Genomic DNA, 16,491 nt, shown 5'->3' on the forward strand with positions numbered 1-16,491 from the left:
CCAGGTGTAGGTACTGATGGTTCCTGTGTTGTTCCTCAGGACTGTAAAGGCAGCAGTTGGGCCATGAGGTGAGAAGATGTCTCCTCTGCACCACAATGGGGACAGAAAAGTGCTTCAGAATCAGATTCTCGGGCGGTTGGAGCAGGATGGAGCGTGTTTGTGCAGGAGAGGAGTTTTATCAGCGGCAAACACTCACAGGAAGTCCGGTTTGGGATTGTCCGTCCAATTCCTGCGTTCCACAGGAAGCTCTGCATAAAAAGCAACTGAAAAACGCCCGAAGACATTTCATTTGTGGCCGCTCGACTCACCGGGACCGACGGGGACCGACGGGGAGCAGCACCGAGAACTAACCGCCACGGTTTTTATCTGCAGAGCACCGAGCCGAGCTTTAAAAGAACCGGCAGCATGGAGCAGTCCTCTCATGCACCGGGGTGGCGGCTCGTGCCCGTGGCAGCCTGCGCACGAACACACACACCTGATGACCCCCTACTGCCAGGGTAAGATCTTTTTATGCATTTACAGATGTTCAGTGTAGCTACAGCTGGGTTCATAAATACACTTTAGATTGACTTTATTACAAAGAGCAGATGTACAGAAGGATATATTATATTATATTATATTATGTAAACTCAACTATTTCATTCATGCAAGAGATGTACAATAAACTATACTATACAGCCACAGTTACAGCTAGTACAAATACTTTGGTTTAATGCAGTGGTGGAGGAAGTACTCAGATCTTTTACTTCAGTGAAAGTACTTTAGTTGCTTCAGTAAAAGTACTCAATACCACAGAATAGAAATACTCTGGTAAAAGTCAACAGTATTCACAATTGTTCTTAAGTATAAGTACAAAAGTATTAGCATCAAAATATACTGAAATTACCAAAAGTAAAAGTAATCATTATGTGTATTATAATTATAGATGCATTGATGTGTTCATCACTTTAATGTTGCAGGTGGAGCTCATTTAATAAAAGCTACTGCTGTGCAGCTGGTGAATTTCCCTAATGATAATATTAATCACACATCATTATTATATTTTGTTCTGAATCTGTAAAGTAACTAAACTGTCAGATACATATAGCGGAGTAAAAAGTACAATATTTCCCTGTGAAATGTAGTGGAGTAGAAGTATAAAGTAGCATAAAATGGAAATACTCAAGTAAGGTACCTCCAAATTGTACTTGTACTTGAGTAAATGTACTTAGTTACTTTCCACCACTGGTTTTCTGTGCATGTGTTGAGAGTATACGTACAGTACAGTCAGACTTATGTGACAATGAAAGGATCATTATGCATCTTGTGTCATTTTTGGGATGTTTGGGGACTTTTTCTTTCTAAATAAATCCTATAGTGACTTCCACATCCAGGGTCCATGGCCCGTAATGATCTCTTAAAGGAAATAATAGCCTGTAGTCGTAGTGTAGTGCAGGCTGTCTACATTAGTACTCAGAGCATGACAGAAATACAGTAATAATTCTTTTCATTCACTTTTTATTCATTTAATATTATCTTTATTCATCATTATAGGCTGAGACGTAGCTTCATAGAGGGATCGGCACACTAGTGTTGACAGAATTTAATAAAAGAACAAAAAACTAAATTAAAGCTCTTAATCACATCATTTCTAATTTCCATTTTTACAGACACATGTTTCTTTTGCACATGAAGGTTTTAAATTTTAAAGGTTTATATTATTTCTAATTAATTAATTAATGAATTACTTTAGTGATTTGTTTTTCTGCAAAAGACACCAGTTTGAATGATTTGTGATTTACTAAGACGAGAAAACCTGCCCTCAATCAACATGTTAAAGGATAAGTTCACCATTTTATAACCATTGAAACTGACTTTGCTTGCTGCAATCATTCCTCTTTTCCAAAATAGCCATTATGAGATCCCTTCGTAATGCGCATATACGTGACGGGGACAACATCCACAGTCCTTGTCCCGTGCACAATCTTATTCCAAAGTTCATCTGAAGCTAATATGAAGCTCCAACAGTCTGAAATCAGGAGGATATCTAGATCTTTTTAGTATAAAAGTCCTGCTTTGTGTTTCGATATTTCCACCGATACAGATCAAGGAAACACTGAAGCAAGTTAGGATGAGATCTCTTAAAGCTGCAGTCAGTAACTTTGGGTACATATGATTAAGAAAAAGTTATTTTTATAAAACGGTCACTATATCCTGACAGTAGTGCATGAGACGGAGAAGGAAAACAACCAATCAGAGTCGAGGAGTCTCTACAGCAGCTGTCAATCAAACGGTCAAACTAGGCAGCGCTGATCAAATATGAATCAATATTCTGTTACTGTAATGTCTATTTCTCTCCTCAGATGTTCTCAGAATCATCTTGTAGTGCATGGTTTAGCTGTAAAATGAGAAAAGTTGCTCCGGCCGGTGGGCGGTTTTGTCTTGACTATTCTCAACATGACTGCCGGGCCACAAACTTAAAAAATAAGTCATCCCTGCACCACTCTGTTAGGAGCACTAGGAGGACACAGAGACAGAGGCCCATTCCAAACCCCCCCTACACCCTCTCTCTACTTACTTCCACTCCGTTTGCACGTTCGCGTGGAGGGTCCGCCATATTAAGGGCCATTCCAGACCAATTCACGGGGAGTGGAAGTGGGTTATGAAACCCTCCAACGAGCTGCATCGATGCCGACTAACCAGCTGCCCTTACTGATGAGGTGCAATATATATATATATATAAAACACACAACATATATTTATTATTTTTACCCCTATCAGGAGTTATAAATACTGATTTAACAGGGCAATAATTTAGTGCAATAATTCAGCTGTGCAATAATCTGGTTTACTCCGGCATTAACTGCATTTATTTATACAGAACATTTAAACTAATGTTCTTATTTTACACTATTCTTGCATTCTTATAAATGCATGCATTTATATTATTTGCATAGATCCTATTTTTCAGCATTATTATTTGCACTGTTGTTATATATATATTTTATTTATATTTTCTCATGATTTCTCTATTTTTATATATTTATATTTATATTCTAGAACGGGAGCAAAACGAGCTTCATTGAGCTGTGAGTGTGACTACAAACAGAGTTCACTCCACCACGGAGTGGGGGGATGGAGGGGCTGGATTGGAACTGGGCCAGATTATCTGTTATCTCATACTGTCAGGATGAAGTGACAGTTTTATAGAAAACTTTTTTTTATCATATTTGCTCAAAGTGACCTCCTGCAGCTTTCGTGGCCACTATGGACAGGAAGAATGATTGTGTTTCAGTGCTCATGTGGCTGCCTGAATATTGTTTTAAAGCTTCAGTGAGCAGACATTTGTTGGCATCATTGTGCAACAATTCCATAATAACCTTTCAGCATATTGTAATTCAAGTGTTCTGAGAGAAAACTAGACTTCTGCTCCTCCTCATGGCTCTGTTTTCAGGCTTTAGAACATCTAGCCTGTGACGGGAGACTTTGACCAATCACAGGTCATTTCAGAGAGAGAGAGCGTTCCTATTGGCTGTGATCCAGCTGGTGGGCGGTGCTTGGTATTCCCTCAACAGATCTCAACATGGCTGCCGGGTCACAAACTTTCTCATGTTACAGTTAAACAGTACACTACAAGATGATTCTGAGGACATCTGAGGAGAGAAATAGGCATTACAGTAACATAATATTGATTCATATTTGATCAGCGCTGCCTAGTTTGACCGTTTGATCGGAGTTCAGGAGTGATTGACAGCTGCTCAGACACGGCAGACTCCAGATCACCTCTGATTGGTTGTTTTCTTCCGGTCTGTGAAATCTTACAGATGAACCTTTTTAAAAATAAATAATAATAATCATATTTACTTTATTTCTACCCACTGCAGCTTTAAGACAGACTTTAATCCTAGCCTAGCAGCTGCAGGGTCTCTCTCCTCCACTCAGTCTGTCAGCAGCTTTATGAATGAAGAAGTAGTCCACGTCCAGTGACGTCACTGGCGGGTCCCCGCCGTGCAGGCAGTGTGAGCTCCGGTAGACCGGGACACCCAGCTGGAGGAGGTCCTACCATCACCCCCCAGGTCTCTCTGACACTCTGTCTCTGAGCTGCACGGTGGACTGCTGGTCTCCTCCACTATATAGAACATCTATACAACATCTATAGAACATCTAGAGAACATAACGGGACTAACTTTGTTCAGTGGAGGACTGTGGGACAGTGGGACTGGTTGTAGGACAGCTGATTGTTCCGTGCACGGTTTGTGATTATTTTTTTATCCATGCATGCGCCCCTCGGCTTCTAATGGCTTGTGCGTGCGTGTCCAGCAGCACCCTGCTGGTTGATCAGTGCAGGATATCTGCTTTTCTCTGCGTTTATTTCTTCTTATTATCCGTTTAATGCGCGAGCGTGTGACTGTGCGTGGCTGTGAGTGAGTGTGTGATGGAGATGTGCACAGTGCTGTCAAACAGCGCCCTCTCATGGACTCTATAATGTCCTGTAATGTGTCAGTAGGTCACAGTTTATTATCACATGGTGATCAGAACATGATGCAGATGTGAACACGCGCCCTGAGCCTGCTGAGCACACATCTGGATCACAAGCATCATTTCTGAATGAACGGTATTCAGAGTGAAAAACCAACATCTATTCAGATTAATTTAATGTGTTTTATGTGAGATTAATTACCACTTAATCTGTGCAGAGTGGTCTCCCTCATGTAGAAATGTTGGTTTTTGCATCCCAGAGATGAAGAATGTGTTTTTAAAGGTCCCATATCATGCTCATTGTCAGGTTCATACTTGTATTTTGTGTTTCTACTAGAACATGTTAACATGCTGTAATGTTAAAAAAAAACTTTATTTTCCTCATTCTGTCCGCCTGAATATACCTGTATTTACCCTCTGTCTGAAACGCTCCATTTTAGTGCATTTCAATGGAATTGCGTTGCTAGGCAACAGCTTTGGTCCATGTTTACTTCCTGTCAGCTGATGTTATTTACATACACTGCAACAGGAAATAAACTGGGACACATTTATAGTGTTTTATGTTTAAAACCGTGTAATGGTCTAAATATTGTATATTTGTGACATCACAAATGGACAGAAATCCTAACGGCTTGTTTCAAACGCACAATTTCTGAATACGGACTGTGTGTATTTCTCCGTATATTGAGCGTTTTGATAGTTTAACAGTATTTATATAGCACTTAAACCTATTTTATAATATAAAAGACCTGAAAATCTCACTTTTTACAATATGGGACCTTTAATATTTAATAACCTTCCATAGCACAATAATAAAAAGCTCTTATCCAATCATATCTTCTTCTGGTTCCCAAACTATTTTCCTCGAAGCTAAAGGAAAAAAAATTGCAAATCTTCGTAAAATGATTCAGTGTATTAAATGAGTCAATAAATTAGCTTTCTTTAATGAATAGATTTCATCAGTGCTTCCTTTTGAGAGCAAAGCGTTGATTTTGACCACAGTGAAAATGTTGTTTTTGAAAGGCTAAACACTAATAAATATGGATTGAAGCATAAAAAAAAAATATGTTGTAAATTTTTGAAATGATAACATCAATCTTATTTCAATAAATGTTGACTTTTGGACTTTACAATGCTCTGGAGTTATTGGAAATGTTTGTATCACACAAGTCTGAAACAGTCCTACGCAGCAACCTTTAATTCTATTAATAATTCAATATTAACAATATTAGTGTATCTGCAGCTGTGCAGAAATAATGGGTTTAAACACAATGTGGTCGACTACGCAGCAAAAAAGACTTTTGTAGAGATGAACCAGTGAGTGTGTTATTACAACTTTAGTTACACATGTACAAATCCAATTTTGACAACATCAGAGAAGACAAATCCTGGAGCACCGACCCCCCTAAGGGGGCCCTGACCCCAGATTGGGAACCACTGTTCTATGTTAAAACACCTCCCTCGTTGCCAATGTTATGATGCTTTACGGTCACACGTGCACATGTTGTGCTCAAAGTGTCCTCCTGCTGTGCTGAGTCACGGCATGCTCTGATTTGTGAATGAAGGCGTCAGATGTGCGTGTCCCGTCTCTGGGCGTGAAGCCAGCGGGGGATCAGAGAGGCTTAGCATTGCCCCCCCCCCCCCCCCTCTCCCACCAGGGTGACTGAGGACTCTCCTGCAGGCCACGCCCCCCCCGTAACCCGCCATCTCACCCGGCTGGCTTTAATGCCCTTTTTCCCAAGGGTTTAGTATCTGGTCTGCAGGTCCACGCTGAGTGTCCCATCCTTTTAATCCTGTACAGTATGCAATAATCCAAAATGGTGTGAAAGGACGAGTGAACATTTGTGTGAAGGGAGAGTTCTTTGTCCTTTGTGTTCTAGTCTCAGAGTCCATGCAGGTGCAGGTCAGAGACAGTTCAACCTGCTGTGTCCACAATAACTCAGGACTGTATATACAGTACATGAGCACATACATGTCTACAAAGATGCATTCAGACTTCAGACATTTGCCCGGCAACAAGTTGTCTACTGTTGGTGTCCAACGTGTCTCAGAAAGTCTGTCTGTGCTGTAGGGAGCATTAACTTCACATGGACAGCCAGAGCAAACTCAGCCTTCAGTCTAAAGCACACAAACTTTACTTGTGGTCATAAAAAGGTTTCAGACTGGAGGATGTGGAGCACTGCTCTCTGTTTTACGACCTTTAAAATCACTCACCAGGGAAACACACTCAATCTATGGGAAAAATAATAGTTAAGAATGTTGAAAATAAACATTTGATCATGTCAAACATTTGAAAATGAGAATGCAACAATAAGAGCAGAATTTTAATAAAACAAACAAAAAAAGTCACATATCCATTTTGTCCACTGACACTTTAATTGAGGGAAAATGACAACTTCTGAATTCGTATTGCTCGGCTCGTGAACTCTGTTTTAATACACAATTATGTCCTCTGTGTCCAGGTAGCTGGAGTCGTCCTGGAGGACAACGTCCACACTCAGCGTGAGGAGACTGTCCTCTTCCCTCCGACCGGCACAGAGAAGAAGAGTGTGAGAGAGCGAGCGAGGGAACGTGGGAAAGAGGAAGACGATGTACCAAACGCTGCTTCTCTCCTCCTCCCTCTTCATCCTGCATGTGATGGCCACTCCTCAGTTCTTCGCTCACCATGGGTAACGGCTCGCTAAATACTCTTCCTGTGTTTATTATCATGTTATCAGCGCGGCCCTTATAGCTACAGACCTCCTCTTTAGCCGTCGCTCAGACATTCTCACCCACTGTCGACGTATACAGTGCACTCTCTCAGGACCGAACCCCCACCCTTATGTCCCAGACTGCAGCATCATGGGAGAGTCTCCAGGCGCGTCTTGTCATTTTCAGTTGATTTGCACAAAGACCAAAATAAACTGAGAGCTAAACTGAAAGGTCAAGTGGAGCCAAAGAGGTCAAAGATCAACTCTCAACTGACACATTCAGGAGTGATTACACGGGTCAGTCAGGAGCTATTAGGCTACACGCCAACTTCTGGTGACAAACAGAAACCTCCAGACTCCTAATGTGGAATCAGATGGGAGCTTCCTCATCTCTGTGGAGATTACTGATGTACATTGAATATTTATACAAAATTCTGTATATAAAACTATTTAAAAATCTGTATTTTGTTGTTACTTAGTTGGCCACATTCTGTTTAAACCCAGTATTTCTTTGATCAGGCTACACTAATATTATTAGTATTATACTATTTGTAGAACTAGACTCCAGTGGTGGCTGCGTTGGATTGTTTCCAAACATTTCCAATAAGTCCAAAAGTCTAAATTTATTTAAAAAAAGGTAGATGTCATCATTTCCAAAATACACAACATGGTTTATCTTAAGAAAATGTTTGCTTCAGTCCGTATTTGCTGGCACACGACGGGAGAAACACACCTGTATCAACGGGGCAATCTAACAACACCATATATTACATTTATTTAAACCCAATAAAAAGACTGAATCAACTTATGTAAATTGAGGATTTTAACTTTTTTAAAGGGTGATGAAGTCAGAAAATATGGGGGTGGAGGGGCGGGGGGGCTCAGCTTTAACAAGTAAGTTGGGAACCACTGATCTAAAATCAGCTCAGCTCAGATGCTCTTTGAAGCCGAAAGTCTGCATTTCAAGTTTTAAATGTTCCATCTCATTTCTCCCTTTCTCAGGAGGAGGGTGTGCGGCCGAGACCTCCGTCACAGCGTTGCTGTGGCAACAGAGTCCTACGTCCAGCCGGTGCACAAGCCCTACATCACCCTGTGTCAGGGGCATCGCCTCTGCAGCACATACAAGTGAGACTCACAGAAACACACCCCTCAACACACGACAACAACATCAGACATGTTCAGAACAGCAGCTGAACCAGCATGTGAACCAGGACTCGGCTGTCTTTACAGCGTCGTAATTAAGCCATCACAAGATTTACTGTATTTAATTAAAGATGTACAACAATGCTTGACATGTTTAGGAAGGGAACGAGTTAGAAGTGCAGTCATAAATAGATCGAGACTTTGTTTTACACAGAACTGGGTCACAGTGGCACATATTTGTGTGGAATCTAAATATCGAGTAGTTTGTGTAACTACGGGAAATGAACTGGCCGCCCGCAGAGACCACGGCCGTGTTTATTTTGGACCGCGTCTCACTCCATACTTACATACACACTCTCAATCTCTCCTCAGGCCCCCCCCTTACATTCCCTCCATCTTAATCTTTCTTTTTAACTCTTCCCTCACCACCAAATTTGTGTTTTTGCTCATTATGTCGGCAGGAACGGGCCTTCTGATCCCGTCGTGGTTCTCCCTACTTTGATTGATTTCACTTAGTTTGTAGCTATTTCCTCATGTATCTCTCCTTGTAAACCCAACATACCAGAGTCTCAGTCTGACTCTTCTCTCTCTCCATCCCTCCCTCCATCCCGGTCTCATCTCTGGTGGTTTCAGTATCCTACCAGATTCCCTCATCAGCGTTCTTTCAGTCTGACAGAACGTGGAAAAGACGGGGTCAACCACACACGGCAGCATTACAAACAAGCAGGATCACCTAACTGTGTTCTGTCTCCACAGGACCGTGTACTCAGTGGCGTACCGGCAGGTGAGCAGAGCAGCGCCTCCTTCGCATTTCTACTCCGAGTGCTGCCCGGGCTGGCAAAGATTTCACTCTCACAACTGCAACCAAGGTAACCTGGAGGGTTTATCCAGCCGTACCTGCAACTGTTGAGTGGAAAAGCTTTTTAAATGTTAAAGGAAACATGCATGTTCACGTTCATGCAAGCACTCTCATGCTTGTGTGCTAAGTATGAACCTCCAGCCAGGAGACGGTTAGCTTAGCTTAGCATAGAGACTGGAAGCAGAGGGAAAAGGCTAGCCTAGCTCTGTCTAAGTTGTGGTTTCATGGGTGGTTACTGTCTGTGCTGGACTGTTTCAGATGCAACCAGTGGAAACTCCAAGAAGTCACTGCTCCCGGCCAAGAAATAGTCCAGCATGTAACTCCCCCAAAAAACACAACTTGTTGTTTTTACATTTTGTTTTCTGTGTGGCTTAAACAAATGAGATATGTAAGGGATAATGTACAGCTAGTGGGTCATTGTTGGCTTGGCGTCGGGGTCCACATCGTCCTGAAGGTGTTAATCTCACAACAATGACCCGCTAACTGCACATTATCCCGCTAGTTACACGGCTACTTACTGAAGAAATCAATATTTTGACACAAAACTGACATCAGAACCGCGGCCATAGCAGCGGTCTGTTCTAAAGAAATGACAGGCCGTAAAACAATTTCTCACATTTGTGCTCAGACAAGCCGAGAGAATAATTCCACCAAAGGAAATTAAAAATGTCAGTTGCAGGCACAAATGTGCGTGTTGATCAGTGAAACTCTGGGGTGCTGGTAGGCAGACTCTAGGCAGCCAGGCTAGCCATTTCCCCCTGCCCCCCAGCTAATGGTCTCCTGGCTGTAGCTTCATATTGAGTGCTTCTGATTTTATCATCTAACTCTTGGCAAGAAAGCAAATTTCCCCAAATGCTGAATCCTACCTGTAAACGTGTGTTCCAGCCGTGTGTGGACAGCCCTGTGTGAACGGAGGAACCTGCTTAAGACCCGATCGGTGTGCTTGTCCGCTGGGCTGGACGGGACACCAGTGTCAAACAGGTACACACACACACCTTTACCTGCACAACCACACTGGTCTCTGTGAGCACATTCACACATATAAACTAGGAAGCTGTGAAAGTTAACGCCATAATAACGCAACCTATGATTTTTAGGTTTTAAAGCTTGTCATGAAGGAGGTTAAATAACGCTCCAAACTTACGCTAAATGTTGGTGTGGAAAAACTGTCATGTCCATTTTCAAAAGGGTCCCTTGACCTCTGACCTCCAGATATGTGAACGAAAATGGGTTCTATGGCTACCCACGAGTCTTCGGGCAAGTTTGAGCATATTGTTTTATGCTAAATGCAGTAGCTGTGAGGGTTTCTGGACAATATCTGTCATTGTTTTGTGTTGTTAATTGTTTTACAATAATAAATATATACATACATTTTGCATAAAGCAGCACATTTGTCCACTCCCATGTTGATAAGAGGATTAAATACTTGACAAATCTCCCTTTGAGGAACATTTTGAACACATAAAAAATGTGTGATTAATTTGCAATTAAACGTGATTAACTATGTGCAATCATGCGATTAATCGCGATTAAATATTTGAATCGATTGACAGCCGTGATATAAACCCGTTTCTTTGTGTTTCTTGCCAGATGTGGATGAGTGTGGCGAGCAGCGGCCGTGCGCCCAGGAGTGCACGAACACAGCTGGCAGCTATCGCTGTGCGTGCAGAGACGGCTTCAGGCTCGCCGGAGATGGCCGTTCCTGTCAAAGCCTTCCTCCTCCTCCTCCTCCTCCTCCTCCTCCTCCCACCCACACCAGCCAGGCAACAGTGGGTGGTCACACTGTCGCGGGTAAATGAGCAGCGTAGGAGCGTGTGCGTGAGCTCACATGGTGTAATTTTGTGTTTCCTTGCAGCAGCAAAATGTCTGGAGCACAGAAGAAGAGAACCATAGCCAGGTTCGCGGTCCATTATTACTTTTGGTACGCGCTATGCCACTCTCAACTCGTACCGTGAGTAATAATGCACTGCGACTGGTGCCGACTCCAGACAGAGGTCCTGTGGTCTGGCCCCCCCGCTGCCAGACTGGGACCAGTAGGTCTTTGATAATGACTTGGTTGACTCTTATGAGTCCTGTGAGGAGAGCAAACATCTGCCTCCAATAGAGCTCCCATGCTAATACACACATATTTTTACCCTTTATAAATGTTGCAACGTTGTCTCTTACTGTGAAAGTTTCTTCCTGTATCTTAGCAACAAAATAATACAACCCCCCCCCCACCATGTCTACAAGTGTAGTGGTTGACCCCAGGACATTCCTTTTAATTCCTGTTCTGTGTCAACATGAAACCTTAAAGAAGACTGAACCCTTTTCCTGATTTCTCCCAAATCTGTCCCCTTTTGGGGTATTTTTATTGAGTCCCCAGACAGTAAATGTAAAGGGGGAAACCGTCTCATGTGTCAGAACATGAAATATCTATCATGTAAATGTAAGATTGCCAAATTTCCCCGGGCTCCGCTCCAAACTGCCTCCTATTTATCAGTGTTTCTGTAGAGAAGAAAGTCAGAATAGGACTGCTCAGCTAAAACCAGACCCTTCACTCCCATGACTCCACGCAAGAGTCTTGCTGAGTCAGCATGAGGGGGGGTGAAAAGCAAAAATATGACAGATCTTTCTACTCGGTGAAAGCGACGGATGGGTTACTAGTGGGAGCGTGCTCACTTTCACCGCTCAGCTCTCGGATGGGAAAGAAATGCAAAGTCAGCAGAGTTGTTTTACTTAGTTATCTGACGGTGTATCTGTCGGTGTATCTGACGGTGTATCTGACGGTGTGTCTGACGGTGTATCTGAGGGTGTATCTGACGGTGTATCTGATGGTGTATCTGACGGTGTATCTGTATCTGAGGGTGTATCTGACGGTGTATCTGAGGTTGTATCTGAGGGTGTATCTGTCGGTGTATCTGAGATTGTATCTGTTGGTGTATCTGACGGTGTATCTGTTGTAATGGAGACGTCAGAGGGATGTTGATGGAGATCACAAAAAGAAGTTTAAATGCTCCAAAAAAGCTGCAGTCCGCCGAGCGGCTGTGGAGGAGTGTTGGATTACGTTTGTGTCTCTCCGTCTCCCTGTTTCTCTGCGCTCTTGGCCAACACGTATTCTCATTCCAGCTCCATCAACTCTGTCTGCTGGGGGTCATCGCCAGCTCCCCCCTTTTCCTCCCTCCTCCTCCTCCTCCTCCTCCTCCTCCTCCTCCTCATCCTCCTCCTCCTCATCCTCCTCCCTCCTCCCTCCTCCTCCTCCTCCTCCTCCTCAGCCTGTTTCTGAACTCGTTCTCGTCTCAGTAATGGACCACATCTGGGAGAGATTGAGCCGCTCCAGCTCTGTCTGCCAGATCACAGCCGGATCGCAGGGGGTCCCAAATTTTGCATCCCGATCTGGGTCCCGACTGCTCCGGGGACGTTCCCCCTGGCATGGAGCCGGGCAGACCGATGCCTGTTCACAGGAGGGATGATTGAGCGCTCATCTATTTCTGGTGACCTCTCTTTCAGCTTGTGAATCGGCCTTCTTTGGGCCGTTCCCATGTCTGTGATTCCCCTCCCCCCCGCCCCTCCTGCAGCTCTGCGGTCCTCTTCCTGGTCTGTAGTTCAGAGACGTTGCAGCGTCCATGAATCATTCAGAGAGAGGGATTGATGAGGGAAGAGGGAATCTTTTGGGATATAAACTTTAGATCTGAAAGAGAAGATTAGACGTTTTTCCAGATTCAACAGTCTCCGTCCTCTGATGTACATGTCTGTGTTTATGTGGTTTCTACAGGTGGAGGGTTCAGCCAGGTGGAGAACGTGACGGAGGAGGTCCAGATCCTGAGGAACAGAGTAGAGCTCCTGGAGAAGGTACACAAGGAAAGCCACCCACACTGATACCTCCCAGCCTCACTCACCAGGAACACCTCTGGTCCTTCTATGATAGAAAGTCTGAGCTGCTGTTTAATCCCCAAACAGACGATTCTTTGAAATGCCAGACCTACACAGGATGTTTTACGGGCTTTAATAGAACCCTGCTTCTGTTTAGTGAAACAGGCAGAAAGAGTGAAAGAAGAAGTATAATGATGCCGTAGGTTGTATTGATTTGTTGTTTACGAGGTGAGTAATAGCCTCATTCTTTCCTCCCCGTGTGCAGAAGCTGCAGTTGGTGTTGGCCCCCTTCAGCAGCTTCTTCCCACTGTCGCTGGACGAGGGCTGGTCAGAGAAAACCACCTTACTGTCCCACTCCTTCCAGCAGCTGGACCGCATCGACTCCCTCAGCGAGCAGATCGGCTTCCTGGAGGAGCGCATCGGCACATGTGAGTGACCACAGGCTGACCTTAGACCGGTCACTTAGACGAGGGAAAATCCAACATTTAGCTGAACACTGCTGGAACTTTGTGTCCCAGGAAAGCAGGAAAAACTTCTTCAAAAAGATCAGCCCAAATGTAACAAATGTCCATAATGTGATAAAATAAAATGTATTAATAGAAATCTAATAACATAATAAAATCTTGTGCCTGTAACTTAATAACCTTTTTGGCTAAGTAAGTTTGGTGATACGATCAGAGCAGATCAAACTAGAAGTGAAACCTAATTAAGACATTAAAGATTAGATAAGAAGACGCTAGCGGCGCCGTGAGGCCGTACTCAACCATAGTGGTGCTGGAGGAAATATCAGGGGATCACCAAAGTCAGTAGCATTCATCATCTGGGAACCATAAATATCTGCACAATATTTTCTGTCAATCTATCTAATAGTTGCTGAGACGTTTCAGACCTAAATGGTGCACAGACCAACAGACAGACATTGCCATCCTTGCAGCCACAAGCTCTTTATTGCTGCAGTGTAACTGGACATGCACGTACTTTACATCTTAAAGGTAGGGTTGGGAATGTTGAGAAACTAGCAAGCGTATTTAAAAAAATGAGCCCAGTGTTGCCAACTCTTCTCCAATGAAAGCAGCTAGCAGCACGAGCTCCAGAAGTCACTACATCTAGAGAGAAAGTCACCAAGTCATCAACACTGACAGTCCCAGACGCTAATAAGAAATAGTGTGCAATAGATTTATTTTTTTTTCTTTAAACACCCTGTCAAGGTGCTGACTGGAGCACTAACCTGCGGTCTCTTGCACATGCCCAGTGTGGCCTCTGCAGGTCACTGAGGGTGTCGCCTTTGATTGACAGCGGTGCAGGGATGACGTGTTTTTGTAGCCCAACCAGGAAGTTAGCATCGCCCTGGTTCCCTCCACAAAAAGACAATGGGATTGTTTCATAGGATTGAGGTTTACCGCAGAAGATAATCTCTGTGGCAAACACACGTTTATGATACTAACATGTTTTGTTCAGCAAGATAATCTCCACTAATGAACACCACTTTATGATCTTTGAAGCGTGAAGGCGATCGCCAGAAGTAAAAAGCTAACGTTAGGCTATAAACTAACTACGCCACGGTCACATGAACGCGAGTATACACAACGAGGCTGTGAAGGAGGACGAGTCGCCGTGATGACGTTTAGTCGTCTCATTTAGCCAAGTTTGCAACATCACATCCGTATCTATGAAATCAGGCTACAGTGTTAAAGCACGTTAACCGATGCAATTTCATGAACTTTGTTTTGAAATGTAATAGCAAATAGCCAACACGATTTAATAACTCTTTCCACTCTTCTCGCCTGCAGGTTCTTGCCAGGAGAATTAGCTACCGAACATTTCCGGACATCTCCCGCCACGAAGTTAATAATGACACCAACCTGCCAGAGATCGTACGAGCCAACACGGCCGCCGCAGTTTACAAGAAGCAGAAACAGCCTCAGTGACGTGATCATCATCTGTGATTCTCACTACTCCCAACAGCTTCATTTACTTTTCTTGTTGAATCACCGTCAAAGATCTGGATTTTGCAACCTGTGGCGGGGTCAGTGTCAGCATGACATCATCCCTGTAACATCTGAATGAGGGTCAAAGGTCAAATTGGCCACTTTTGTTTCTGTGTTTGTTTTGCATCGGTGCAGCTGTGTCCTCTGTCTAAAGCCCAAACTGTCCCGGGGCGGACGTGGACATCTGTATTTATCTATTTAAATTATGATTACATCTAGTTATTTCTCCAATAGACATTTTTACCTAGTTTTGTAACATTTTGTAATAAAAAGTCTTAATCAAAAACAGTCCGTGTGCTCACTAATATTAATATGACAGGATTACATTGCTGATATAAGATAGCCAACACAACATCTGGATGTCTTCTGTAGCCCTGCTATACCTGTACTTTAATCAATGGTGGAGGAAGTATTCAGATACTTTACTGAGGTAAAAGTATCATTAAGGCATCGTGACAGTACTTCATTACAAGTAAAAACCCTGCAATTACAGTTTTACACAAGTATTATTAGCAGTATGTAATTCAAGCATCAAAAGTACAAGAACCCATTATGCAGATATTACTTATTGAATTTAACTATTTTATATGATAATCATATTATGTTTCTATCCGCCTGTCTGTAGGGATTATTACAACCGTTTTTTCAACAGAACTTAAATAAGGGGTGAAATGCAAAGGGAAAATAGAGCATACATAAATGAATATATACATGAATAAATACATACATATAAAAAGAAATATAAAATAAACTAAATGCATAAATAAATAAAAATAAATGCAAAAATAAATACATTTATGAAAAGTAAATGTAAAACATATTATAAATTATTATAAATATATGAATAAATAAAGGGAAATTAAACAGAAGAGTAAATAAATAAGGGAATTAACAGAAAGATAAATAAGCAAATATTAGCAGAAATATCAATTCATGTCACATTTTATCAATTAATTAATGGCTACATTTATTTTTAATATCATTTTTGCTACATTTAATGACATTTATTTTTAATATCATTTTTGTCACATTTAATGACATTTATTTATTCATTGAGGCAGGTTATGTCCTCCGTACAAAGAAACCAGAAAGTATTCACATTTTGTTTTCTTAAAAAGTTATTCAAACCGCTCTGAAATGTAGTGAAGTATAAATTAGCAGAAAATGAAAATATTCAAGTAAATGACCTCTAAATTGTGCAGGTATTTGAGTAAATGTACTTAGTTACTTTCCACCACTGACTGTAATATAAATCACAGAAGCATTTCAGTGCATGACCAAGTATGAAAAAAAGAATTGATGTTTATTTATTCTTTTGCATTCACGTTGAACCAGAACCGGTGAAATCAAGAACACTACATCATCAATATTAACCAGATACTATAATGTGCGTCTATACCATGTGTGCATATTCAGACACACACACACATACAAGGCTCTGCAGGATGTCAGCTCTGTTTCTCAGATCCATGTAAAGCGACCACCACTGACACTTTTAATA

General features: G+C 42.4%; 1 protein-coding gene across 2 annotated transcripts; it reads left to right on the forward strand.

Moving 5' to 3' along the window:
- The first annotated feature begins 288 nt into the window (after positions 1-288).
- egfl7 (EGF-like-domain, multiple 7) lies at positions 289-15,276 on the forward strand. 2 transcript variants are annotated; one of them, XM_074617349.1, is made up of 9 exons: positions 289-497; positions 6,921-7,127; positions 8,151-8,273; positions 9,048-9,160; positions 10,036-10,131; positions 10,741-10,941; positions 12,905-12,981; positions 13,268-13,430; positions 14,793-15,276. In XM_074617349.1, the coding sequence occupies exons 2-9, from the start codon at positions 7,048-7,050 to the stop codon at positions 14,810-14,812; spliced, it is 873 nt and encodes a 290-aa protein (XP_074473450.1). In that variant the 5' UTR covers positions 289-497; positions 6,921-7,047; the 3' UTR covers positions 14,813-15,276. The 2 variants fall into 2 exon arrangements, with proteins under 2 accessions (XP_074473450.1, XP_074473451.1); XM_074617350.1 differs by lacking the exon at positions 289-497 and adding an exon at positions 3,997-4,231.
- Positions 15,277-16,491: the final 1,215 nt, after the last annotated feature.

The sequence above is a fragment of the Sebastes fasciatus genome, chromosome 19, assembly GCF_043250625.1.
Source record: "Sebastes fasciatus isolate fSebFas1 chromosome 19, fSebFas1.pri, whole genome shotgun sequence".
In the NCBI taxonomy this organism is placed as follows: Eukaryota; Metazoa; Chordata; class Actinopteri; order Perciformes; family Sebastidae; genus Sebastes; species Sebastes fasciatus.

Coding starts and splice junctions, on each gene's coding strand:
- egfl7 (XM_074617349.1), top strand. CDS start 7,048: ATGTACCAAACGCTGCTTCTCTCCTCCTCCCTCTTCATCCTGCATGTG. Junction 9,161..10,035: donor CTCTCACAACTGCAACCAAG/GTAACCTGGAGG, acceptor CGTGTGTTCCAG/CCGTGTGTGGACAGCCCTGT. Junction 10,942..12,904: donor GGGTGGTCACACTGTCGCGG/GTAAATGAGCAG, acceptor TGGTTTCTACAG/GTGGAGGGTTCAGCCAGGTG.